Source organism: Nematostella vectensis, chromosome 3 (assembly GCF_932526225.1).
Source record: "Nematostella vectensis chromosome 3, jaNemVect1.1, whole genome shotgun sequence".
Taxonomy (NCBI): Eukaryota; Metazoa; Cnidaria; class Anthozoa; order Actiniaria; family Edwardsiidae; genus Nematostella; species Nematostella vectensis.
Genome location: NC_064036.1, coordinates 7699191 through 7725790, shown reverse-complemented (window position 1 = coordinate 7725790; position 26600 = coordinate 7699191). Strand labels below are relative to the sequence as shown.

Below are 26600 nucleotides of genomic sequence, written 5' to 3'. Positions count from 1 at the left end.
AAGTCTGTAAAGTACACCGACAAACAGCTGATGTAACAACGTGTGAATCTTGAGCTGGCAGCTGCACTAGGGTTAGGCCAAGGCCGGTTTGTAATGAGATTCTCTCTCGCGAAGACATGGCCGCCAAACGAGCCAATGATCACCGTTAATTAGTCCACGAATCGGGTGAAATTCGTGAGTTGTGGCTGGTTCCATTTCGATGTGCATCATTGATGTCTATGTCATCGCATGTTGTGGTAAGTGAGGAAAGGTAAAGTGTGCGTGAGAACCGCGGAAAGAAAATAATCTTAAATCCTTTACACATTTCGTTTCAGTGTAGCTTTGAACAACGTGAAAAAACAATATACGCAGTGTTTATCTTAGTATCCGGTGAATTATTATTCAGGATACAAAACTGTTTTATTATAAGCTCTTTTGTTGTCTTCCTTCAATAAACCCGTTATTTAAATCTAGAGTAATGGCATAAAGACCTTCACGTTCGTTTGTAATTGTGAATCAAAAGTAGCATAATTGCAATAAGTAGGGGGAAAGTAGAAGTGGCTCGAGTCTTCTCCCAGAATCCTTGGTTGTTATTTCGTTTTATCCCGCTTATTACTCTTGATCATTGTGTTTCATTAAAAGACGTATCTGATTGATTGATTGTTCAAATTTTACTCTAAGGGATTACCGCCAATTAGACATGGTGAAAAGACGTTTCTATGGTTACGCTTTTACCATACCTCTAAGTATCCTCTTGAATAGCCTCCTCCGCAGGCGTCTCTGAACGTTAGAAACCGAGACTCGGAAACAAAGATAAAAATGGCATTTTCTACTTTCCTGAGTCTAGAGTTCATTCACTTCTTCTAAGATTCTGTAGTATGAGAAACCACCAGCGATTTTGCATTTTCATGCGTTTTTATCAAAACGCTCTGTTATCTTGTTTTCGCACTGCAAACTAAATATTCAAAGTTAATTTCACTCTCCGTGTGCGGTGGCAAAGTGTATCGTTTTGTTATATTCACCTGATAAGGCAATTTTACAATCTTTAGCTGACGATTAGCAATGTCCAAGTGACCGAAACACAAAAGCTACCTGAAAATACTGCTAAGAGACCCAGTTGCGGGCAGCACTGCCGAGATTGGCGCAGCCAAAAAAACATATATATCGCATATCGAGCATGAAGGATGCCCTTCCTACTTAATGCAATCTTAGATAGAGACTCCCAAGATACTCAAGGCTCCCGAATAGAACGCCATAATTTTCTCGCAACGTCATAGCGAGGTGGGCGTAACCGTATAAGACAGGGCTAGGAACTTGGTTGTTACCTCCCTACTAATACTTCCCCTCCTTATTGTCGTATGTTTTTTCGTAATGAATGTTATACCTAAGAGTTGTGTTGTCTGTAGGGCCTACCTAGGGCCTACTTTGTGCGCATGCAGGCAGCAAGTAGCTTGTCTTCCGGATATTGCGGTTCGATATCGGTTCCGCGGACATTTTAGGGATTTTGAGAGGTCCTATGTGCCACCTATACTCGTTCCCAGGGTACCAACCTCCCCTACCCCCAGGGGCAAGGGGGCCCAAAGGGGTAAATGAGGGGAAGACCCTGGGAACGAGGATGGGTGCCGCCAGGCACGAGGGGATAGGTATAACAGTTAAGGGTCGGTCCATTTACGCCGGGCCTGGCAATAGGATTATTGTGTGCACTGCGCGAGAAAAATATATTTATTTAATTGTTTGTTTGTTTGTTTGTCACTTCACCATGAAAAAGACGTGGTAGGCAATGTACACACTACAAACAAGGCGTGGCTTTAATCTAAGGGTGGCCAGAAAATTAGTCGAAAATAGAGATTGCAATATTTTGATGTTTATCCCCAAATTAGAAAAGTAAATATACCAATTTCAGAAAGTACTTTTTCTAAATGGAGCGGATATGAGCAATTTATTGTTAATGACTTATCACGCCTGGAAACGTCCCCCTCCCCCCACCGAGACCTATTGTGGATTGACAAAAACATGACACACGAATCATCCCTTTCCCGCCCCAGGGCCCTGCGTGACTACTTACATGCGTGACCCAATCAGAACAGACCAACCAGCGGGAACACTTGACCCGAAAACCACACGACCCCATCTCCGAAAGCCACTCACATGTCCGTTTAGCCCACGCAAATTGAGGCTAAATAATGGGTGGGTAGTGATGAACAGAATTAAATTAATTTGTAGTCCGAAACCAAATGCTTACGATACCAATTCTTAGTTAACCGCACAAGTTCCGGGGAACGATTTGTCATTCGGTAGCTTGCATAACGTGGCCCATGTTATATTTTTTCAGGACTGGTCTTAAAAAATTGAGACTATTTTTTTCCTCTTGGTCTACCTCATCATCCCAGAAACTAATGCCATTATGGAATTTTATGAATTTCAAGGCCACTGTGTTGTAAACACGATCGGGTACTATCACTGTATCTCAAGGCAGTCTTGTAAGCATTCCGATTTTAATATTTCGAATTAACTCATATTTTATTTTATTTATTTAATCTTTTTTTTTTTCTCCTTTTGGTCTGGGTGGGAATAGTATTTTTATAATTTGTATTGTAAATAGAGATTTTATATATATATATATATATATATATATATATATATATATATATATATTTTATATTGTATTATTTGTATGTATGTATGAGTTTTGAGGGCCACAAGTTTACTAGTGTATTACACTATTAAGTGCCACCCTCTGTAAATAAAGTTATTATTATTATTATTATATTATAGTAACATAGATCAATAACTCGATCAAAGAAGCGTAACTCAAGGAATAAACACAACTCGAAATACGATATACCAGCAATCTACCAGCAAGTACGATTATCTTATTAGGGCTCAGCCCGGAATTTCCCGTGAAACCACAGCCCTCTCCTAGTCCAGCGGAAAAGGCAAACAAAACAGCACACCCCCTTCTCCCACGGGACAGGGGGAAATTTGTCGGGCACGTACTTCCGGCTGAACGTCTCGGTATATGGTTACAAGACAAACGTCCTGTCTTGGGCGAGTAAACCTCTTGAAGGCACGGGCGTATCGGGGCAAAGCATCAATTTGAAAGTACAAACTGATTAGTTTTTGATAGGAGTTTTTTTCCTGTGTTGATTTTGCGGCGATTCTAGGCCGCTAATGTTAACTACATCATGGTAACAGGAGGATTAAGGGACGCCGTGAAGGAAGAAATTCAAATTATCGTGGATTTTGTGGAGGATGGAGACGATTCTAGCTTATCAGGTAGGAATTCCGATTTCTTCAATACTGTCCGCATATATTCTCATATTTTGCGATCAACTTTAAGCAATAGTAGGTTATTTTGGATATTGCATCGTGGATCTCGCTCGGTTGGGGTCGAGGGTTCTAAAGTACTATATCAACCACAAACTCAACGCAACTGTCCCAATTTCTTACATGTTAGTATAAATAGGGATATGCCTTTGCATAAACTATCATTTTCAATTGGCCAGAGCATCACAATTAACTCATTTAGTTCTAATTTCTCATTTAATAATTAGTTCTTTAAAGATTATTCTACTGGATGAAATATAACTATAGTCGAACTATGATTTAATCCTGTTTGTGGTTAGTTGTTGTAGAGTATTTTTAGTTCTATTGACGTCACCGTGTACCATTTGACTACTTGTTTTTTTTATTTTTTTTGTTGATTTTTCTCGTATGAGTGACGTCATAGTATACTACAGTTCTTACAGTGGAATCCGACATAACGATATTTCCACATGTCAGGACCCGGCAAAATTACTATAATACTGAACATTTATTGGTGACGAATTTGAATTTTACTTTCTCTATTTAAAGATTTTTTCGGCGTCAATGGAGGGTTTCTACAAAGCGATATTTCGACAAAACAATTATTTTTTCAGTCCCTTCCCATATCGGTATATTGAGGTTACTGTACTTATTAGCATCGCTAGTGACGTCATTTTCTACCATTTTCCTAGATGTCTAAGCATAACTTGTGGCATACCTCTGTAGTGGTCGCTCTGAGGCGCAATCCATGTTAAAAACCAGTAGAGCGTTACATTATTGTGACCAAGAACGATATTTGAAGATATCGTTTCACACGTTTCACATAGCTATTAAGATAAATGGGAACAACACGCAGTTTTAATAAGGGACCAAACATTTGATATCTGACGGGATGATAAGAAAAAGCTCCCTCACCCTATCCTATCCCCCTCCAAAAAAAACAACAAAGAAGCAAGCCAAAATCTCTTAGAGTAAAATTATCGAAAACAAGAACACGCAAACAGTTACGGTTAAATTAATAAAGAAAATCGAGGAAAAAGAAAGAAATCAGCCTAGTCTGGTAGATGACCTTACTCTTTCTGTTGTATATATTGATTCTTGCGGCTGTCTCATTCCTTCTTTCTTGTCCTTGCCTTAAGTTTCTTTTATTCGCAATGTGGATTGTCTTTTCTAGAGGTACTTCACTTGTGGTAATATCCTCCTATTGGATGCCCGCTGTACTTGTAGCAGTACAGAATACGAGAGTAGTAGTAGAGAAGGGCGTAGGAAGCCTCGAGGACACATCGGTCCCGCCGCCTGCAGGTCACGTGCACAACAGCGCGCGCGTGCCAGGGTTTGTAACGCACGATTTGCGCGGGAAATATGAAGCGGAGAAAGTCAAGGAAAAATGCATGATATGAAACAAACTATATGAAAAAAAACCTATAAAATATAGATAAAAAAAAGTTAGAAATAGCTAAACAATGCCAGAAAGATAAAAAAATGAATTTGTTATTGTGCTAGTTAATTGAAAAGTATAAAATGATAGTAATAATATTAGTCATTTGTATTTTATATATTTTTTCAAAAATACAGTGCAAAATGTGCTAGTTTGTGAAAGCATTCGCCCTCATACCGAACGTTCGTTGTTTTTATTTTCATTTTGAATAACATCAAGCAGTCCTTTAGATATAATTATACCAACCGGAAAAATACAAGACTCCATCTTGCTACACCCTAAGGACATTCCTCATCCAGATAACACTGTAATTGTAAGAAAAAGCGAAATAATTTGTGGACGGAGTTATTTTTTTGTTTTGGTTGTGATAAGGAAACCGCGAGAAGCCTATATATCTTAATGACCCTAAAGGCAAGCGGAGCGGAATCGAAAACAGTAGAGCGGAAAAGAGCAGTGCATTTAGCATGTAAGGGAGGACCCGTGACGCCATGCGAATAATACAACTATTTCCACACTTTTATCTCAAATAATCAGCCTTGCAGCACATAAATAGGCCGATACAGCCACGTATGGATGAATTCACTAATGAGGCACAGACAAATGGGGATAAAAAAGAAATTATTTCACTCAGGTATGTGCTACACACTTAGAATAACATGTTCTTCTGAAAAGACTGCAACTCTACTCAGCAAGAGCATGGCTGGGAATTTATCATTATAGTAGGCAAAACTGTTAAAAATATCATATTTAAAATACTGGCTACAGATTTTGTTTAGATGCGAAGGGATGGTCATTGCTTGGTTTATAAAGTGGAGGATTCAACTTCGTGGGAAAATATTTTAGGTCAAGGGGGATGTGTGTTTATGATTCAACTCGAATATGAACTAATCTACATATAGTAATTGGCCGCAAAACTTTATTTGACTTTTGATTAGTCGGTTGATTTTTTGATACTTTAACTCGGTGTCATAGAAATGCAAGTTTCACGATATTTTACATATTTTCTTGTATTTATGTAAGCTGTCATGGATTAACTCAAGCGAAAATGCATTAGACACATCATTTTCGTTATTTTTATATCAACATTAACTCATACATTAAAAACTGCTTAAGCTATCTCAATTAACCGTATTTACCAAACATCAATTTGACAATTGATAATTCCAATCATTTATTCATCTATCTATTTCCTTTCTTATGAGAGGCTATAATTATTATAGCCTCTCAGAACCGCGACCTCAAACTTTTCAAATTAGCTCCATCTGCGTGAAAGGGCTAAAAAATGATACTAGGGTTTGGAAACTTGCCAGTTCGGCTCATGAACGCACCTTTTAGCGCACGGAAAGTGGAATTCTTTATTCTATGAGTTCATTAGTTTCTTTTTAGTTTCGTTTTGGTTAGAGCCAGACGATAATGGTCGATAAAATACCCTATTATAGAGATTAAGTCTAGGAACATTTCTAACAGCCGCTCAGAGTTATATAAAAGGGGGTCGTCATATATCATGTTTGACACCATTCATTACGACTACACCCTCTTTTTATAAGAACATCTTAATTTCAGTTGAAACTGGGTCTGGCTTATTTTTGAAAATTTTTTAAATTTCAGCCTTAAAAGGCTGGAATGTTCTTAAATTTCATTGCGTATAAAAAAAATTATATTCAGTAAAGTGTGGAAGAGAATAACACAAGTTATCTTTAGCAATAATACTAAGGTTGCTACTATGAACAAAATTTGATTCTTTTAAGAACGCATCACACTTACAAATATATAAATATTTTGCTGCTATCTGAGCCTCGACATGCTCCTTGGCATTTTCTTAGAATGTGGTGAAATCTCAGTCTAGAGGTTCTTATAAAAAGGTTCTTATAAAACGAAAAGAGTGTATTGGTATGAGTATAGAGGTCGCTCAAGAGAATGCGCTAAAAACTAAAACCAGCTAAAATCAGGAGCCTATCACATCAGCAATATAAAAAATCCTTTAAATTTGCACTAACAGCACCTCGACCTAAAACGTCCAGGATACAAAGCTTATGGCACCATATGGCGCCAACTGCCCCCTCTGTATACCTAGTGTGCTGTGTAGAGTATGACAACCCCAAAATTAAATGCACGCGCACTGGTAAAATTAGTAAAGCTAACGAAATGTTGAATCTAGTTGTTGTTAGATTTGTCGTCTGAACTTAGCATTGCGGCTGCGGTAAAGCCCAACTAATTAACGAAGCGCGAAGTCTTACCAACATGAGCTGGCACAAAACCGATTGACTGACTTCTAGACAAAGGAAATGTTAGTAAATTTCTTCGCAACACCTCTGAAAATTGATGTTCAAATAGCGCCAATAATGCACCGGCAATAAACTTGTTGTGCCCATTTTGATAACCGTAGCCATCCTAGTGCGGGCGCGTACCCAGGATTGGCTTAGGGGGGGTGCGCAGTCATAGGTAGCATATGGAGAAAGCATAGTATTTGAAGATTCCTAAATAAGAAATGACCCATTTTTCGCCAAGGGGGTGCGCACCCCCATGTGTAAGCGCCTGTTGTGATACTAATAATGAGCACCTTTTTCGACCCCTTGGAGATCATATTATAATTTCCTGGTTTTAAACAAACTTGGTTAACGCAACATTCTTGTCAAGAATACCATCCTCTGGTTATAATGATGATGATCACCGCGGAGGTTTTGTGGTTTGTATACGAAGTGCGACGGTGCGCGCACGGACTTAGAAAGGTGCGCGTTAATCCGCGGTATTTCCATACACGCGTGTCATGGATGTTTCGGCTTGAGTCGTAAAGAAGCGATAACATTGCATGAGCAAGGAATTTTGTTTTGACGGAAGCAGAGCCTATTTTGAATGCAGATGTCATTTCTTGTATTTTCCAGCATGCCGAGATAATCTGTTACCTTTACAGGCCACAGGAAGTCTTAGAGTAACGGACGGATAAGACTAACGCGCGTGGCGTATGACCTAGTATCAAAATACTGCTTTCCTACGGAAGAAAAACTACAAGTGAAGTTATGAATGAAATGGAAAATCGATATACCATTTGTTTGTGGGGGGTTATACTCGACACATCACGTACACACAAAAAGAAACATCACGAACGCTGCAAAATCACAGTACGACAAGATCATTATAGACAAAATACTGAAATTCGATATAATTTTTGGTTTACTTACTCTACTTTTTTCCCCTTATTTCTGGTACATATACGCATTTTATTAAATAACAGCAAAAAAAAAGAAGGTCGAAAGCGAATCTGGTATACTGTAATGGTGACCAAATGGCGCGGGTTAGATTTCCTAGAAAAGCTCATAAGGAAGTGTAACAAGATTGCGTGCTTTTTTAGGTTTTCCTTCAAAGTTAACCCTGGTTCTTGTTATCTGTGGACTGTGGTAGATACAATGCTTATACTATTAACCACAACCGGGACGATGGGAAGGGAGGGGAGTAGTTGCGAGGAAGAGAGGGAATGTCGGAATTATCAGCGTGATTTTCTTGTTTTTTTTTATTAACCAATCAAGCACTCATAGGCCACAACAATAGCGTCATAAACTTGTTACAATGTCAGCAAGCGCGTTTAAGCGGCAAAAACCGCATAATGTAGTTACCAGCTATGACAAAAATATTCTAGATAAACATTAGCCTACGTGTAGCCGCTGACTCGCGAAATATCCTCTCGAGCTACGAGTCAGCGGCTACACGTAGGCTAGATAAACATTAATTTTCTTCTTAGTATTCTCACCAAACTTTAAATATTATCTAACTTTAAAATAACTATGATAATTTTTAGAAGTTATTAAAATTTTATTATACGATGCATGTAGAATCCACTGCCTCTCTACCGCCTCTATAGAATCCAGTCGCCATTTACTGGAAAAAAGTCAATGTTATTACGTAACAAAACAATAACTCGTTTCAGGTAGCAGTGTCCATCTTAGCGTCCTTTACTGACGGAAAGACCCAGATCGCCCCTTTCACCTTAGTTAAAACAAACAACGCTTTAGCTGAGAATAATATACACGCGAATTCACACTTATTTCACGCGCGATATTTGCAAGAGAAGAGCAGCGTGACATGTGAAGGTGTTGTGTGACAATCATATACGATTGATAAACTTCGATTCATTAACTACGATCAATGTTTTTCGCACTAAATTGCTTCCAAACTATCTAAGAAATAGTTTTGTGAATCTCGCTTGGCAGCTTTGGGTAGTAAATATGTCTGTTTAGCCTTTTGTGGTTTTCTTTGGTGAGTTTGCGTGGGCTTAATAAAATCAATAGACCAAATCACTTTGACAACCACTCATCAGAGAAGCGGTAATGACAGCCCACTGCAGCCCATCACAGACAAATCAACCAAGAATCAAAATTCCTACGCGGACCTTTGCAAAGTTTGAAAACTTCCTAATACGCTATGCTTTGTTTTGTAATGCGAATACTTAAGTATGAGGTGGCGTTCGATCCAACCGCCTGACTTCGGTAATTTGTTGATAAAGTTCTGTAAACATTGTACCGCGGACGGACGCGGATATTTTTTCTTTACACAATAAACAGTAAATCGCACTTGTGAGACCAAATTCCAAAATAGGATTACTGTGCACGAGATTTGTTATTTGTACAAGCAAAAGCATCGTTTTGTATTCAATTGGCTGTGATAATATTCATTGTTTTAAAACAGTGCTTTAATGCAGATTTTTATTGTCTTGGGTAGTTTCGAAGTAGTGCATATAGAATATTTGCACATTCGTTCCCCGCGAAAAGCACTGCTGTTTCATGGTTCTTGTGAGTTTCCTGTTTTCTGATTGGCCTAGCTGTGCAACCCTGATTGTTGCACTTTGCGCGTGACGTCACGTACCCGGTTTCGCTCACCGTTCGAAGCGTTGTTCTCTTCAAAATACTTCAGCTCGAAACTCTGCCTTCGGCTTGTGTAAGATCTAGAGGAAACGCAAGAGACACGGAGAGTAGCTATCAGTTAAGAGCGCCGTTTGGTCAAGGCAGAGCTTATGTAGGGGTTAAGCCCGCCCAGACTATGGTCTTGAAAGCATAGATGATGATCTAAGCAACACTTCGCCCGCAATTGGTTCTGAGTGTTGTCAAACTGAAGACCTATGCGTAGAGAATCTCGTATCGACTGCTTGTTTTATTGTTATCTCGTTCGGGATGAGACGCTATTTATGCTCGCCTGAAGGGCTTTGACAGTAAACGATGCCGGAATACGGTGAGTTTGGTGTCGTGCTAGATCATTTTCTAATCGCCACCATGGTTTTTTGGTCGATAAGTCCCTCACCGAATTATCATTCAATTCTCTCATTTATCAGACAACTCTTGAAGTTCAACCAAATTCGAACCGCAGCTTAGCATCATCTCATGCCATTCACTTCTTTATTATTTCGTATTCGCCGTCTTTTTTGTCGATCCTTTGCAATTCCATACCATTCCAGAGTATTGTGGTGTTTTGACCTGTAAGACGAAGACGCGTCGTTCATCTTCCCAGTAGTTACCAACTAATAAAACAATTGAATCCTTAGTCGCCTTTCCTTATCGTTTCAGGTCGGGAAGATTTTGATCAAGACGAACGAGGTTTGTTCAAACTTATCTTTTCAACTTCGAGTTCAATTTGTTTATCTAAGGCCTTTTACACAATATAGTAAACTTCATCGAGGTCTATTAACAATTTCTGTACAAACTCCACCACAAAAACCTTCTTACAACCGATCACATTATCTATGATGTCTTGGTCTTTCTAACTTCTCGCGACAACTATACGTCTAGTTTCCCCCGTCTTTCTCCCTACTAGACAACACCATTGTGCTCGATCGTTCGGCGAAGAGTTTAGGCAAATACCACGATCACGTAAACTACGCGTTAGGCATCGTTTAAAAGGAGTTTTCACTACTTCGAGTGGTGAAAGAAGCGTATTAAATTATGTTACATGGAAATCGAAGACTTGCTACGCCATGGCAGATAGATTTGTTAATTGTACTGTCGTCAGGACGCTTGAAAGTGGTTGCCATTAAACTGTTTATCTACAAGTGTCCAACAGTTTCTTTGCCTTTATCAAACAACCGGCGGCTCTCCTAGTTTTACGTTTCCCTTGCAACGAATGACAGAATTATTATTAATTTTATTCAGCATTATTATCCAAATTAAACTTCAATATTATTTATTTGCACCTTCTTGCTATTATAGTTTGGAATTTTGGCTTGTTTGATTTTGTCTTCTGCAGTAGATGTAATATAACCTCGGCTTTTCAACTACTTTATGAATCTCTAATACTCGTGAATACCTTTTTTTTCTACAGAAGAAGGTGGTAGATTATGCCAAGGAAAACTGTGCTCGTCCAGTGTGCAAATAAAGAGAAGTTTAGCTGTCAAGGTAAGGGATAATTTTCTTGTAATCCTATCACCTTTAAACCAATGATGACAGAAGGGTTGTATCCCTATTATTCAATACCTCAAATTTAAATTACAGTACCAAGCGGAAATAAGGCTGATATATTTAGGATTCCCCTATCCTGATCATTTGATATTGTTACATTCTACACACCGTTTTTGAATTTTTGTACAATGTTTAAACTATAATTACTAAAATACCCGAAGACATGTTATTTTAGTGTTAGATTGTTAGGATACTTAAAATTCTATTGAGGATTAGGATGATATTTTAGAAATCTCGTTGTCCAATCTCTATAGGAACCAGATATTTGTATAGTGCTAATGTGTACCCTATTTGGCATTGAATAAGTTATTAAAAAATTTGTAGATTATCTTTCACTCGCATTGTGAGTTGTATGTTGAGCCTAAACTCAACTTGTAGATTGTGGAAATGCTATTTCTCTTATTAATTTTGACCTTGATATTAAAATGATCAGTGGAGAGGCTTTAATTGTGGTAATTTAATTTCTTCCTGACCTTCTTCAGAGGGTACAGTTTTTTTTTAAATGTTTACAACCAGCACAGGGAAGCCCTCTCCCCCTCCACACCCCTGAAGAAATCTTGTAACAGCCTTACTATCTCTCCTAAATTATGTACTGTACCATATACTCTCCACTAATAAAACCCTTTAAAATAAAATTGTTTTTGATTTACGGGGGTACTGAATTGATGGAGGTTTTATTTGGAAAGTTTCTGTTACATACGCCTATTTCAAGTAAGGTTGCACTCAGAGAATCTATGTGTCGTAACCCGCAGTGCTTCATGGGTATCAAATAAATAATAAAATAAGCTTGAATAAAGTCAAACACAGGTTTAGAAAGCTTCAACATTCTCATTTATGTACCTCTTAACGTTTCAATGGCTGTCAGAAACCAAGATTCAGCCACATGATACATTGATTCTTGTATGCAACCTTAAAATAGGTGATATAAAAAGGTGTCTGCATTATAGGAGATTGCTATATTGAGGTTAAATGTACATACTTTAGACATACTTTAGTGTTTTATTACACATGTTAATCATAAAAAGGCCTTTAGCATTATACATTATTTAAAGAAAAATATATATATAAGTTGTTGTTGCAATAAAAACATTAAAACATAACCAGTCATCCCTCCTCCACTTGGCATATTTTTGGCAGATACTGCCCTTATGATAAATCGCATTTTGTATATTGTCTGTATTTTTTTGAACTTGACTTTTAGTGATGGATATCCCATTGCAGACCTCTATTTCCTGTCCCGTGATGAAAGACTTGTTACTGCAAAGTTTTTAATTTTATCTCTCCCTGGATACTGGCCTTGTTTTTGATGAGAGTAATTGAAATTTGCTGCTTTAAGGTGTAGTCATGTTTTCTAAAAATATGTCTAAGTCTATAAGTGCTTTGAAATCAATTTGTTGATCAATATGTTGCTTTTTTTAACTGAGAGTTTACTGTATTTCAATATGGTAGCTTTGAGGTGAATTGGTGGAATTATATCCTTGATTATTTAGAGTCAGCTTTATCATGGAATTTAAAACCAACATACTCTTCACTTCCTTCTACGTGTGTATAGTCTTGCCCTTAATGACCCTATCTGGAATCATAAGTGTTTGGGTCAGATGGGCAGTTAAGGAACTGTCACTGAATATTCGATAACAGAGAATCTTTAGGGAGATATCAGTTTTTGCAAGTCACTGTTTAGTATTAGTCACTTGGGCTATGCCAGCCTCTGATGTTTGTTCGTAAGGAAGTGCATTTATTCTTAATTAAGACACTTAGATGTGGAAAAAAGGAAAGATTCCACCAATAACTTCTATAGAAGATATCATTTATGAAGAATTTAATTGGAATATCGATGAGGTAAAGTTGCTATTTTGCATATATAATTCTACTTGCATTTCTCTACAAAAAGTCTTACAATTTCGCAAAATTTCTTTAAACATTTACAATTATTTTTTAAATCCCCTGGACAGTGTTTTCATTGGATTGTTGCTTTAACATAGAAATAATTTTGTTGGCTTTGTTTGAAGTGATTGCCAATACAAACATGGCTCTAGAATCTTATTCTCTATGGTGTGTACATATGTAGATTTAATTCAATAATCTACAAACTTTAGACATGTATCTGTGCTCTCTGATTTGTTTAAACAATTCAGTGTCAAGGAAATTCAAGTCAATGTGCATGCTAGCTTGTTATCTATCTGTTACAACTTAGTGCACTCATACAAATTTGCATTGATTACTAAGCTGCTTGTATAATGGATAATGCTCTTGATAAAGCTATAAAAAATCTGGCATGAGAGATGGATGGTAGAATATATTTGCTATAAGCCATCAATCAGTACTATAGCTTCAAAACATTTTCAAAACAGAAACTTATATAGAATTTTAAGAATTGTTTTTTTTTTTGCATTGCAATATATCATATGAGTAGATCTATTACTCTTTCACTCTACTTAGTAGTTTTTGAAATAACATTCAATATTAATAAAGGAAAATCCTAAATTTATCTGCTTCCACCTATACTAAATAGGGTAAGTTGAGATATTAGGGTTTTTTGCCAGCTGCGAGATTGATTTAATCCAATAACTTATTTCTATAAAAAAATTCAGATCTGCCATCATGAAGTATGCCAAGAAAACAACAATGGCTCCCCCCTTCATCTCTGCTTGAAATGTGATGAGGTTCAGCATTTAGGCGCCAAGTCAATCCATGCCAGATTTGACATTCCAGGTAACCAACTATTGAAGGTATGTAGCTAGGGGATGTTGCAGGGGATACTACCACATCCCCACCCCTGAAGAGGTGCATGGCTCAGGGTGACCCCTCCCCCCAAAAAAAAAGCATACCTTATTGATTGTGTATTTTTATCTGGTATTTCAGAGCTGGTTAACAGTCTAAGCCGAACTCCCTCAAGTCGATCAAATGGCTCTGACTCTGGTGCTGAAGAAGATGTTGACACCGAAAGCACTGAAAGCCTTAAAGTGTAAGAAAAATATATGATAACCCTGAAGCATAACGAATGCACTCCCCCAAGGCTACAATAACTTGTAAAGGGACTAGTTTGTCCCCTGAAGTCAAAGCTACTAAGCTGCAGTACTGTTTTAATGCATGTTGTTTGCATTACTACACGAACTTGCCCTAATAAGAGCGACCTTGATATCTAGACAATTTGTAAGCCTATTCAGAATTTGGACATTTGTATGGAAATTGAGGTCACACATGTCTTACCAAAGGCCATAGTACTTCAGCGTTTGCACAGCCTGATAAAACATGTTTTTCAAACCTTCGAGCAAGATTTGAAGTGTTTACGCACTGAAGGATAGCATAGCTATGGCATTTAATTAGTTATTTATGTTATTACTTCTAAAATAAGCAGTATTTGCTATAGGATACTGTGTGGGTTAATGTTGAGATCAGTCTAGAATTCTCTACAGACCATTTTGTTATGTTAATAATATTTATGCAGCATCTTTGTTTTAACTCTACTGTGGAATGTATGATTTTGTAGCGAAAAGAAAACCAGAGGATACTCCTCAGGGAAACGAATGTTTAAGCTCAGTGCTGGCACAAAAAGAAAGCCAAGAAGACACAACACTGACGTGAGTACATGTATGGTTATGTACACTGTCTAGCTGCAAATGATATGGGTGCTATTTTGACTGATTTTGGAGTAAAATGTTAGTTGAATAGGTCATTGATAATGCTCAACATGATTCTTGCTGTATTCTGTTAGCCAATTGTTTAGCTTCAAGCATGATTCTAAAATAAGAAATGAGCTGCAAACATTTACAAGACAGCAAGACAACTTCTCATTCGCACTCAAGTGCACAATAGTCCGCCCATTAACTGGAAACTAATCCATTCCAAGTCACATTTTAGTCTACAGAAACATGCATGCATGCTGGGAAAGAAAACAAAAGAACCCAAATAACCACATACTTTCCTCAACAGGACCCAGGAAGAGAATTCTTCTCACTAAAGTTTTTTGGCTTTGGGGATGGCGAAAATGACTTTGAAGTAGAGGTTGTCCCTGCATTGAAAGGAAAGACTCTCAAGTATGTGTTCATCCTCATATGTTATAAAGAAACTTCAAGAAACAATTCATTTGCTTGGTTTACAAAATATATTTTTGTCATACTACCTACTGCACGAAATGAAAAAAATAATTGAATTTGTTGTTTATGTCTGTAAAACTTACATTTTCCTATTTCTCTAGGGATTCTTTGGAGCCATTTTTTGTTGGACGTGGTATCAGCTTCAGCACTCACTCAGTTTTCCTGGATGCCTCCAACACACCTCTTCCTCTGGCATTTGATACCTTTCCCCTGGGAGGAAACGTTTTACATGTCAAAGGTGATTATTTGATTATTTGGATATACTGCACTACAATTCTCAACAATGTACAAGGAATAATAAGCACTTCCTCCAAATCTTGTAGATCCTCAGTTATATGATCTTTATTGCTTTTCTAGAAAGTGTTGTCATTGTCACTATTAACCCTATGTTTCTCATTTGCATTCCCCAGCTAACGACACAGTCAATGTTGATCAAAGGGTAATAGACATGGTTGCTCAGTTTGAGGATTCATCACCTTCTGAAGACTACCAACGCCCTAAAAGTGCATCATTCATCCGCTCTGGATCCTTTAGTACTAAGGCTAGGAACAATATCAAAAAGCTTGAACAGGAGGAGAGGGAAAGAGCGGCCAGGGAACAACTCAAAATTGTAAGTTTGTTGGAGATATGTTGAGTATAGAAAGATATTTTTTTGTTACTATGTTCAGTAATCTAATGTGGAACCAAGCTTCTCCCTAAAGTTATTGAGAATATTTTTGCGTCTATTGTTTTTAACATATATAATTGTTTCTTGTGTAGAGTCAAAGAGGTAAGAAAAACATCAAGTCATTTCTTGGAGATGATCCCAGTGCCACAGACCAGACGACGCCAAGCCCAATGACAACTAGTGGGTCATACAGTGGAAGTATGGGTACACTTCACAGACCAAAGTCAACCGGTAAACTAACTGGACTCTTCAACCAGCCCAAACAACCAAAGGTATGCAAAAAGACCTTATAACCATAAAAAGTCGCCCAAGTTGCCCATATTATAAGTAAACCCATGAATGTTGTGGTGGTAGTCATTGTTGCTATAGATTTGCATAAATGGATTTAAAATCTTGTGTAAGGGAGACCTCTGTCTCTGTAATCCATATATGCCCAACTAAGTTTACCATTTGTTTATCTATGATAATTTCAGGGTGTAATGGGGGATATGCCAATGCGAGGCAACACACTTAAAGATTTATTAGATGTGTATACCGTTTATGGAATGCAAAATAGAGATCCTAACATCAAGGATGAGACTGATGAAGGCGCCATCACCCTGGTAAGTTGACCGGTCATGATTGAAATGATGCCTCAGCTGGCAAATGCCTTATTTGTTATTATTTGGCATAAGTCTTAAACTAGAAAATAACTGAGTGTAAGGCAATATCCTAGAAAAAACATTTCCAGTTATGATAACTTTTCTAAGTTCCCTGTTAATTTTACAGGAGGAGTCATGGACTGCTGTTGTTGATCCAGAAATTATGGAGGTGTGGTATTTCCCTTCCCCTTATTACCACCAGTTACTGGCAACAACTACAAAAAACAACATCACCACAAATAACAAAAACAACACCAATAACTTTAACATTCAACAAACACAAGCACATAGTTCTTGCTGGTCCTTATAAAGTCTTTAAAAGTTTTATTAATTGTTTTGCAAAATTTTGATAATGGTCTTAAAAAGAAATTCTAGATGGACGTTTAGAATTTCCAGCAAAGATTATCCTTTGATCACTATTTTTGGGTTGTTACTTATAAAGCGTTATACTTTTTCCAGGGCACGCTGGTACTAGATTCTGAAATTCTAGGTCTTAAAAATTTGTAGGAACTGCAGGAACTATGAAATACAATGTACCGTCTGCAACAATGACATGAAAAGAAGCAGGAATTATGATGTCTTCGCATAACTACCACCAACAGCAAGCAAAATGACTACCACGACTCCAGCACATTGTGTGCACATTTAGCATATTTTTCTGTTTTTTGTTTTGTTTTTTAGACTATGACCAAAAAACAAAAGGACCAACAAGAAGCCATCTGGGAATTGTTGTTTACTGAGGTCACTTATATACACAAACTCAGCATTGTGAAAAAGGTGTGTATTTGTCAATTACTTAACACTTTCTTCAATGGAAAAATTAATGATAAGTACTTTTAAGTACTTATATATTATGTTATATATTAAGTATCACAATCAGCGAGATAGAGATTCTCTTATTGGCATATATATTATGTTTACTATTAAACTGTTTTTCTCCTGCAGTTATTTATACTATGCCTACGAAATGTGCAAAGCGAGGGATTTCTACTTGATGTGAGTACATTTTATAACTTAAATCAAGGATTTTACTTGAGTCTAACCACAGTGTTGCATTACTCTGTAGGTTGAAATAGAAAAGTTATTTAGCAACATCGAAGATATTTATGAATTAAACTACTCATTTTGGGTGGACTGCCTCTGTGAGGTGGCTGAAAAGGTAAGGCCTTTTTGCCAACTCTACATCGCTCCAAGAAACAACATTTTGTTTTAACTTATACTTACTTGTTTTTTTTTTTTAACTTTGTGCTAATTCATTGTATCCGATTTTTTTTCAGTCAAGGAAAACTGGTAAACCTCTTAATCCTATGGATATGAATGAGGCCTTTCCAATGGTAAGAAATGATTTATTATGACAAGAAATAACCTGTGCATGTCTACTCGAGTTTACCTTTTTCATGTCCGCCACATTTCCCGAGTTGCATTTGTTGGTTAATGGCTTCCTCTCTGTTATGACTCAATTGCAGACCCATCGCCAGTCTGTTATTTCATAGAATGAATGTGTGTGTTAGAATTTCTCACAAACCATTTAGCTCCCGCTTATTTGCTTTGCAATAGAAGATGGTGCAAATCTCTATCAGATATGTATAACCGATGTGAGAACGCTGTCACGAGCACGTGATCAGCGCGTGGGCGGAACATTCTATCGAGCATGCGTTGTCTTTTTTTGCAGTTCGATAAAAGATTCGAGCCGTACATAACCTACTGTATGGAAGAAAGTAGATGTCTCAAGTACTTCAAAGAGAAAATCATTGAAAATGAAGACTTTCGAACATACATAACTGTAAGTATAGTTCTAGATTTTCAATTTTGTTCGAGTTGATCAAGTAAGATTACTTAGCTTCTTTTTTTTCTTTTCTTAGTTTACTTATACCACATTCTCCATTACACGTGTCTCGTTTTCCAGTGACAATAACTTTATATTTCATATTCATAATTGTATGTTGTTGCTTTTTCTTGCCTTTAAGTGGTGCGAAGAACATCGGCTTTGCACGAACCGACTCAAGCTCACAGACTATTTGGTGAAACCGATGCAAAGACTAACCAAGTACCCACTTCTGCTCAAAGCCATTCACAAGAAAACACAAGACGAAGAGATGAAAGAGGGGATTTGGAAAATGGTATGGGAAATTACCTGATGGCTTGACACAGTCTTACTTATTTAGTTAACATCATTGCCTGCTCTGTGCAGATTTTAACGGTGGAGTCGTTGCTAAGCAAAGTGGATGGAGCTATGCGCGAAATGTGCGAGCGAAACAAACTCCGCTCGGTAGCCAATCGCATCCAAGACAACTACACGGTCATCGAAGCAGTCAACGAAGAGATGGAAAAGGTACAATTTACTATGTCTAGCTTGTTTGAATTATAGCCAGAGTAGTGACTTATAGAAAGTACTGAGTTAGCTAAATACATGAGACTTGTAGGTATATTGCGTGACTATCGACTTTTTTTTGCGTGACCTCACGCGCGTTTCCTTTTTTTAAAATCCCGGTAGATCTTGGTGAACTACAACTCGTTGGATCTGATGAAGCACATTCCTGGCATGGACATTCCGCGATGTGTTATTCATGAAGGACCTCTTCGACTTGTCGAGAAACAGGGCAAGGTAATGCAAGAAGTGGAAGCTCTCGCGAATGAAATCATAGTTATTGAATAAAAAATCTGGCAGATGGCTCCTCAACGAAGCCTTTTCTAGAATCTTAACGGACGGTCGGAATTGATATACCTTAAAAAAATTGTTGATTTTCAGATGGATGTTCACGTGTTTCTGTTCACGGACCTTCTGCTTATCACGAAGCCCAAGAAGGCGGACAAATACCGTGTCATCAAACCGGTACGTATGTGCACCTATGTGACAGGGCTAAGTTTTCGTTCGCAAAACAGCAGTCATCACGCCCCACAGCACCCACATAACCATGTCGTTCATTTTTACAGCCCATGATGGTAGACAAGCTGTACGTACACGCCTCAAAGGACCCAGGTATATGAAGTCATTTTCTGGGCAGTCAGTATATACCCGCTTTAAACGAACCTAATCAGTCTGGTGTGGAAGAATTGGTTCTTATTTGAATTTCTGATTAACGGTTGATAACAAGAAAGAAAAAAATATTTTTTATAAATATCTGGTGCATGGCAAAGTAGTCAAATACAACATAGGCTTATATGTTGTGTTCAGAATTGATTGGTAATGTTAAAGCCAGCAAGCGTTCTGACTAGTAACTGTTATTGTTCGGTGTATGTGAAAAAAAAAGCACCAATTAAGAACCTAAACAGCCTGATTTATAACCTGATTTATAAAAAAAAACTATTCATCCTAATCTTGAAAATTCTAGGTTATATGCGGATGTTTACTGTAGTTAGCATTATTGGTCTATTGCCTAATGAATTCTTTTTATTAACCAGTGAATTAAAGTGAGACGTTGAAAGATTTTACTGCACACTTCTTTTGATCTGTAATATATTTTGTGTCTTATTCGCAGGGACGTTTCTCCTCGTGTATGTAAACGAGTACAACACAGTCGTACACGCGTTCGCGCTACAGGGATCGAACGCTGACCAGACTCAATGGATGGACGCCATAAGGAAGGCACAGGTAGACCATTTTGTCGTAATAGATTTCTATCGCTTAATCCTAATATAAAAGGGCATGCGCACTCAAATTGTTTTGGTGTTACCTCGTCGCGTCACCATAATCCTTCACGGACTTCCTTCACATACCACTCAGAACCACATACCACTCCTGATAACACTCATAGCCACATGCTACCAAAGTGCATGTTACACGAGTCCATTTATCCTGTAACAATGCAACCATGACATGGGAGAAATTGCAGGTTGCAGAAACATGATACATAGCAATTTTTCTCGCAAGTTGCGGAAGGTCGAAAAGTTGTGTCAAAGCTGTTTCAATTCTCCTTTTATTTTGCAACTCACATCGCAACAAAAAATCCATTGCAAGTTGAAGGGGGTGTTTCACTTGCGTTGCAAGTTGCAGGAATTGCCTCGTCTAAGCGAGCGTGTGTTTTAATTTGCAGAAACTCCTGTTGGTCGCTAAGCTAGGCCAGGGCACGGCTACAATGGGCTCGCGCCTTGAGAGCGACTCGAGTGAGCTTCTCAGCCCGTCCAAACTTGTGGCGCCTGGGAACTACATCCGGGAACAGCGCCGAGGATCTTCGCACTCCATCATCTCCATGGAGTCGATGGACTCGGATGACGAGATGGGGCTAAACGAGAGCTTTCAGCCTCCCCCTATACCGCGGTATCGCTCCGAAACCTCTCTGAGTTCAAACAGTAAAGTTGTGCTCGATCGAGACGACCGGAATGACGGCGCGAACCAACCACCAACGAGGAAAATGTCTTTCGGAGAAAGGATCAATAACAAGCTCTCTAAACGAGTTTCGTCATTGACTGATTTACACGGACTAGGCCCGGAGATTGTAGTCGATACGGGCACGGATGAGATTCGAAAAATTCCTCCTGTGAATCCGGACGTTGGACGATTACGGGCCGATTCTGCTCCGAAAGTTGCACGATCGTCGTCCGACCCGCCAAAGGAACGCCCGAAGGTTGATCCAGCGGCGGCTTTATCCCGATCTTGTTCGGAACCGCGAAGTCCTCCAAAACGACGGACTTCATCTGAGGCATTTTATACGGAAGGATTGCCTCTCGCGCCGTCAACTTCTTTGACAAGTTCGTCGGCTTATTCAACCGAGGGGCTGGCTTCGGGTTCCGAGAGCGGCTCGTGTCCATCCGTTAAGGCCTCGGCTGAGGCAAAAGACTGTGACAACAACTTGTATAGTGAGTCGGACTCTCCTCGGAGAGAATATTCGGATCCAATGAGAGGCTACCCTAACTCATCAATCGATAATAGCTCGGAAGCAGACAGCTCGCTCGGGTCGCCATCTAGGCCGGTCGGACGGTCAGTCTCGGCCCCCGAAAAGCGTTTTCGTGTAGAAGGCGAAGATGAAGTCGGAGTAGACGAGTCTAAGTCGGCAACGTTTCCACGGAGGAGCACTGCGCGCGTTACTGGCAGCCCGGGATTACGGGCTTTGCAATCGCTCTCCGAGTCTCTAGAATATTCTTTAAAGCACGCTCCCCCAACCACCACGACTAAACAAGCGCCGCAGATCAAATCGCCTTTGATCGCTCAGCAAAAGCTTCAGTCGGCTATCAACAGTGGATCGAATAGCGCCGAGGCTCCGCGCAAGCGCACTACACTGCCCAGGCGCTCATCGCCAGTCATTTCACGCAAGCCGCGGCCTGACACTTTGATGCGCTCAAAGTCGGACTTCGAACGCTTTGAGTCTCATCGTGTGACCGAAGACTCACGAACCTCGTCACCTGATGCCGAGTACTCTCCGAGAGAAAGTCCTCGGGAGTCGCTCCAACAACGGACACCTCGACGAAGCCATTCGGAGGTATCTCGGCTTCCAGTGAAAGCCGATCGGCAACACTACTCATCGCTCGATTTGTCTTCTCCGGAGACACCGACGAGTAGCGATTTCCCGTCACCGAGAAGAGAATCCCCTGACTCGAGTAGGAGACTCTCACCACCGAGCGGCTCGCTCGATAGGTCGCGAAAAAAGAGCATGTCATTATCAGATTTACTTAGCATAGGACGTGATCTGACTCGTGAAAGATCGGAAAACGCTCATCGAGCCGAACGATTGAGCTCGGATCCGACTGACGATCGAAATAAGCCCGAGCGCAAAGTTTCGAGATTTCGACTTGGCCGCAGTAAGAGCCGAAGCGAACTGAAAGATGGGATTGCTTCGGGACCGAACATCGACAAGAGGAAAGCAACTAGACTGTACCTCAAGGAATCATTAATGCTGGAGTCATCGTAAGTATCATTGTCGGGGAATATTGCGTAATTTCCGGTTTGAAGGAGTATGACGTCATAGTTTAACTGGTTCACTAAAATAAAAACTTGCTAGCAAGGTAGTCTTGTTCTGAGCATGCGCGTAATACTGAACTCCAAAAGACATGTTCACTAACGTCGGCACACACTGGTAACGATTGTTTACAGATTTATCTTTTGCTTATTGCACATTTGCGCATGTGAATACAGCTTTTCGACTACGGCAATCTGAAACTGCTCTCTGCATACTCATTACGAATAAATACAAAAAGCCCAAATTGTTGTGTTCGTGAACCAGAAGAATGAATACAATCCACCAAAAACTGATAATCGGGCAGAAAAAGCCCTAAAGAAGTCTTATTAAAGACGAAAATTTGGCAGAGTCGAAAACCAGTTTTTGGTGTACTGCATACTCATTATATATAGAGAACTATTTTGTCCTATTTTGTTTCGACGTTTTCGGGCATGCTCAGAACACAAGTTCTTTTTGCTGATGCGCAATCGCATCGAACCAATGTTCGATGAATTTATGTTACGTCACTTGTTTTCGTATTGTGTGACGTCTTGATGCACTTGTATTCTTATCTGTCTGCACCACTCGGTCCTTCAATTCACATTCTTACCAAATCCTCCTTTAAACCAGTTCTGCTCTTTATGATGATAACTACCCGTAGATGCGGGGATTTTAATTGCAATAAATTGTAAATTGTTGACACTAACATACTATAACTTGAAGTATTTTTTTAATAATCTTAAACCTTAGGGTGTTATGATTTAAAGTATTGCATACGATAAACAGCCTTGACAATTGTAATGAACGAAACTAAGAATTGTCTTGATGATTTTATCGCTTATGTTTTTTTAAATGACATTATTTTGTGTTCTTTAAAGCAGATCCATGCACAAATGAACGGATCTACTAATGGAAGATGATAAATTAATCTGAAGAAAACGCTTTAAAATATAATGCCTCGCTTTTCTACTTAACGCATGTCTGTTTTATCATTATTTAGCGAAGACGCGCCTAGGCCGCAAAGCGCATGCGCGAGAACTGACCACAAGCGATTCCAGTACCGAACGAAAGTGCAAAGCTTGGGAAAATGTTGGCAGTCACTTGAATAGCCATAAAAAAATCTCTAAAAAGTAAAGTTAGAAATAAATCCACATGATAAATAAATATCTTGACATGATTGCTTTATACATATATTAAAAGGTGAAATAATTTATACTTTTTTAAAAGATCGGAAGTGCGTTTGTTAAGAATGCATGCATAACAATCAATAGTTCATCATTCAGTGATGTCATTTCTCTAGCATTTTCTTTTATAGGAGAAATGCTCTGATTGGTGGGCCATTGTAAATAAGATTTGTATAATACATTTTTATGTGTTTGAAATAAAACTCACCTTAAAGTGTCGCACTTTGTGTCCGTTCGCGTTCTCCTCACTCATAACACCAAACAACACCTTGCACGGCTACTGGACCTATTTAATTAACTAACTGAAGTATAATCCCTGAGTTAGGACTTTGTAGTGGTTCATCTGTTATACGGTTAACCCCTACCCGGCGGCCACAATCCCTAAATTTTATCTTCTTTCGCTTAGTGATTGCGTACTCAAGAGATTCAAAAGATACTTCATTGGTATACTAGAGTACGGATATTCTGTATCATTATGTTATAGCAATCAAGTTCGTTTATTCGCACGCTCATTGATAGGTTGTTTCAAAGGTTTTCATTTATCCTAATTGACAAATACCTGCGCACTGAACGTTTTTCCTGCACCGTTCGATGTTCGCACGTTCGTGGTGTTTACGTCTGCACCTTATTTACAATTGTTTACACTCGGAAAATGTATTTCTGAATGCACTTTTGATATTGGCATCGATAATTTGTCAATGAGGTTGTTCGCGAGGTGTTCTGGTCCAGACATTCGCTTACTCCGTGCGGAATTACCTTTCTTTTAGCTGAAGCAGGACACACAGTTGAATGCAGCTACCACCAGGTATTTGGTGTGTGGAAACTAACACCGTGTGGACGGCCTTATGCCGCAAACTAACCCCGTGTGAACGGCCTTAACACCGCAAACTAACACCGTGTGGACGGCCTTACGCCGCAAACTAAAACCGTGTGAACGGCCTTACGCGACAAACTAACACGGTGTGGACGGCCTAACGCCGCAAAATAACCCCGTGTGGACGGCCTTACGCCGCAAACTAACGCCGTGTGAACGGCCTTAAGCTGCAAACTAACCTCGTGTGAACGGCCTTACGCCGCAAACTAACACCGTGTGGACGGCCTTACGCCGCAAACTAACACCGTGTGGACGTCCTTAAGCCGCAAACTAACCCCGTGTGGACAGCTTTACGCTGCAAACTAGCCTGAGTATACGGCCTTTGGCGCCACAAGCCAATCCCGTGTTTCAGCTTTACGCAGCAAAATAGTTAGCTAGGCTAGCCCAAACCACAAACTAACCCGTCAACTCTAACTGCTGTATCTCATGGGAAAGATTCTTGGCGTCTCTCCCAAAGACACAAAGCTCAGAGCGTGCGCAGGCCCGACCTACGGAATAGAGATTTTGTTCCCTGTTTTCTCGAGTCTTTCCCATCAGATGTATATATTTTAAATACATTTCATTAATTAAAGTGAACACAATTTTCTCCACAAAGTGTGACTAAGTTAAGGTGTCAATTAAAGGAGGCCGCAATACCTGGTTGTTATTGTTGGTCTCCTGCTTTAAATAACATGGTTGAACTTTTTTCCCCGTTCGTGATTATGCTCTATTTTTCATAAAACATAAAACTATCCACACTTCCTTGCTCAACCTTCCTATTCTGCTTCCCCAGCCCTTTTCGGGTATCCTGTGCTTTCGGTTCCCCGTGTTTAGTTATGTGACGTCACTGAAAACCCAGTCCGTTTTTTTTTTTTTTTTTCACCTAAATTAAACATGCATAATGTGTCATGATTTTTCGCGACATTTGTCGTCTGATCCAATAAATACTTCGTTTTTACAGGGAATACGTATGAGCCCGCAATCATGCCGTGCATGACGTCATGCTTCGTGTGCCCAGTCAAGGAAAGAATTGAGCTTGTACGCGTATAGATGCAAAAGAATCCCCCGGATGGTTACGTGACGTAATTTTTGGTACCTAGCGTAACACGTGACCTTGAACATCATTGCTTGTCAGATATTGTTATATTTATGTAGTTGAAGACAAAATGCAGTTCATTATGTACTTATATGTTTTTTTTTTCGTTTCCCTGTAAGAGCAAAGCTCTATTTGAAGCAGGATTTTCCAACTTGTCAAGTAACTTGAAAAAACTTGTTGTCAGAACGTTTGGCAACTTTCATTTAAGAGTGAGATGTGTAAATTAATATTAGTGTGTTGACAAGCGTTTGATTTGACCATTTCGTCATGCCCATTTTAGTGTACTTGATCGTTTATATGAACAAGTATTGCTTATAGCAACATCAGAATTTGAAATCAGCAAGATTTACTCTGAATTCAATACACAATTTCATTGGCAAAAATGCCTCCATTTCATTTTAAAGTTCATTTGAGAAAGTTATTTATTAGTCATATAATGGTGAAAAATATATTTTTTTATGTGAAATTTTGTTCCATGCACTCCTCTACATAATAGACAACACTCACTTGCCTAAATTAATTTCTGTAACTTATCAGTAAAATGAATTCAACAGTAATGCAGTTACAGTACTGTTATCATGAATTTTAGTTGCTTTGGTGCCGTTTTTCATGTCTTGGATACCAACAAAGTAATTTCGTTTTCGTTTGGATTTTACAAGGTAACGTTGCAACTTTGCCCGCAAGTGTGAACCGAGCTTATGTTAATGGGGTGGTTTTTGTTTGTTCTCGTTGTTTTTATTGTTACTCGATACATTTCACCGATTTAAGTAGCGGTGTTTCGTAAGAGGTCCTGCCAAGTTTATTTGTTGTGTGACCCCTATAATTTTATAGCTCCTTTCCTTTGCCATTCTTGGTTTAGCAATGAGTTGTATAAAGTAAAATTCTTGAGTTATAATATCGTTTTTAGCAACCGACTACAATTTTTAATATTATTTTACGCCACACAATTTGTAATGAATATATTCATAGTGTGGTTTTATTGATATATGGCATTTTCCACGTTTTTAATAAAAAATACATAATGCA

General features: G+C 38.9%; 1 protein-coding gene across 7 annotated transcripts; it reads left to right on the top strand.

Annotated features, from left to right (window-relative positions):
- Positions 1 to 26600, top strand: LOC5511262 (pleckstrin homology domain-containing family G member 5). Of its 7 annotated transcripts, none has more exons than XM_032380520.2 (26): positions 3015 to 3255; positions 10276 to 10305; positions 11027 to 11100; positions 13755 to 13875; positions 14026 to 14128; positions 14654 to 14744; positions 15097 to 15200; positions 15362 to 15498; positions 15671 to 15870; positions 16020 to 16199; positions 16401 to 16529; positions 16696 to 16737; positions 17250 to 17345; positions 17514 to 17564; positions 17635 to 17727; positions 17846 to 17902; positions 18241 to 18351; positions 18536 to 18688; positions 18760 to 18900; positions 19063 to 19173; positions 19318 to 19401; positions 19503 to 19548; positions 20048 to 20160; positions 20603 to 22410; positions 24393 to 24430; positions 25440 to 26600. In XM_032380520.2, the coding sequence occupies exons 1-25, from the start codon at positions 3165 to 3167 to the stop codon at positions 24394 to 24396; spliced, it is 4170 nt and encodes a 1389-aa protein (XP_032236411.2). In that variant the 5' UTR covers positions 3015 to 3164; the 3' UTR covers positions 24397 to 24430; positions 25440 to 26600. The 7 variants fall into 7 exon arrangements, with proteins under 7 accessions (XP_032236406.2, XP_032236411.2, XP_032236403.2 ...); XM_048725219.1 differs by lacking the exons at positions 24393 to 24430; positions 25440 to 26600 and adding exons at positions 5258 to 5354; positions 23442 to 23844 and having other exon boundaries at positions 3240 to 3255; XM_032380515.2 differs by lacking the exons at positions 3015 to 3255; positions 24393 to 24430; positions 25440 to 26600 and adding exons at positions 1 to 236; positions 23442 to 23844.

What these genes read in the sequence shown, in the direction of transcription:
- LOC5511262 (XM_032380512.2), top strand. Translation starts at nt 3,165, where the DNA reads ATGGTAACAGGAGGATTAAGGGACGCCGTGAAGGAAGAAATTCAAATT. An exon ending in ATGAAGGCGCCATCACCCTG is followed by an intron (nt 16,530 to 16,695) that starts GTAAGTTGACCG and finishes TTAATTTTACAG; the next exon opens with GAGGAGTCATGGACTGCTGT. An exon ending in ACTTTCGAACATACATAACT is followed by an intron (nt 18,352 to 18,535) that starts GTAAGTATAGTT and finishes CTTGCCTTTAAG; the next exon opens with TGGTGCGAAGAACATCGGCT.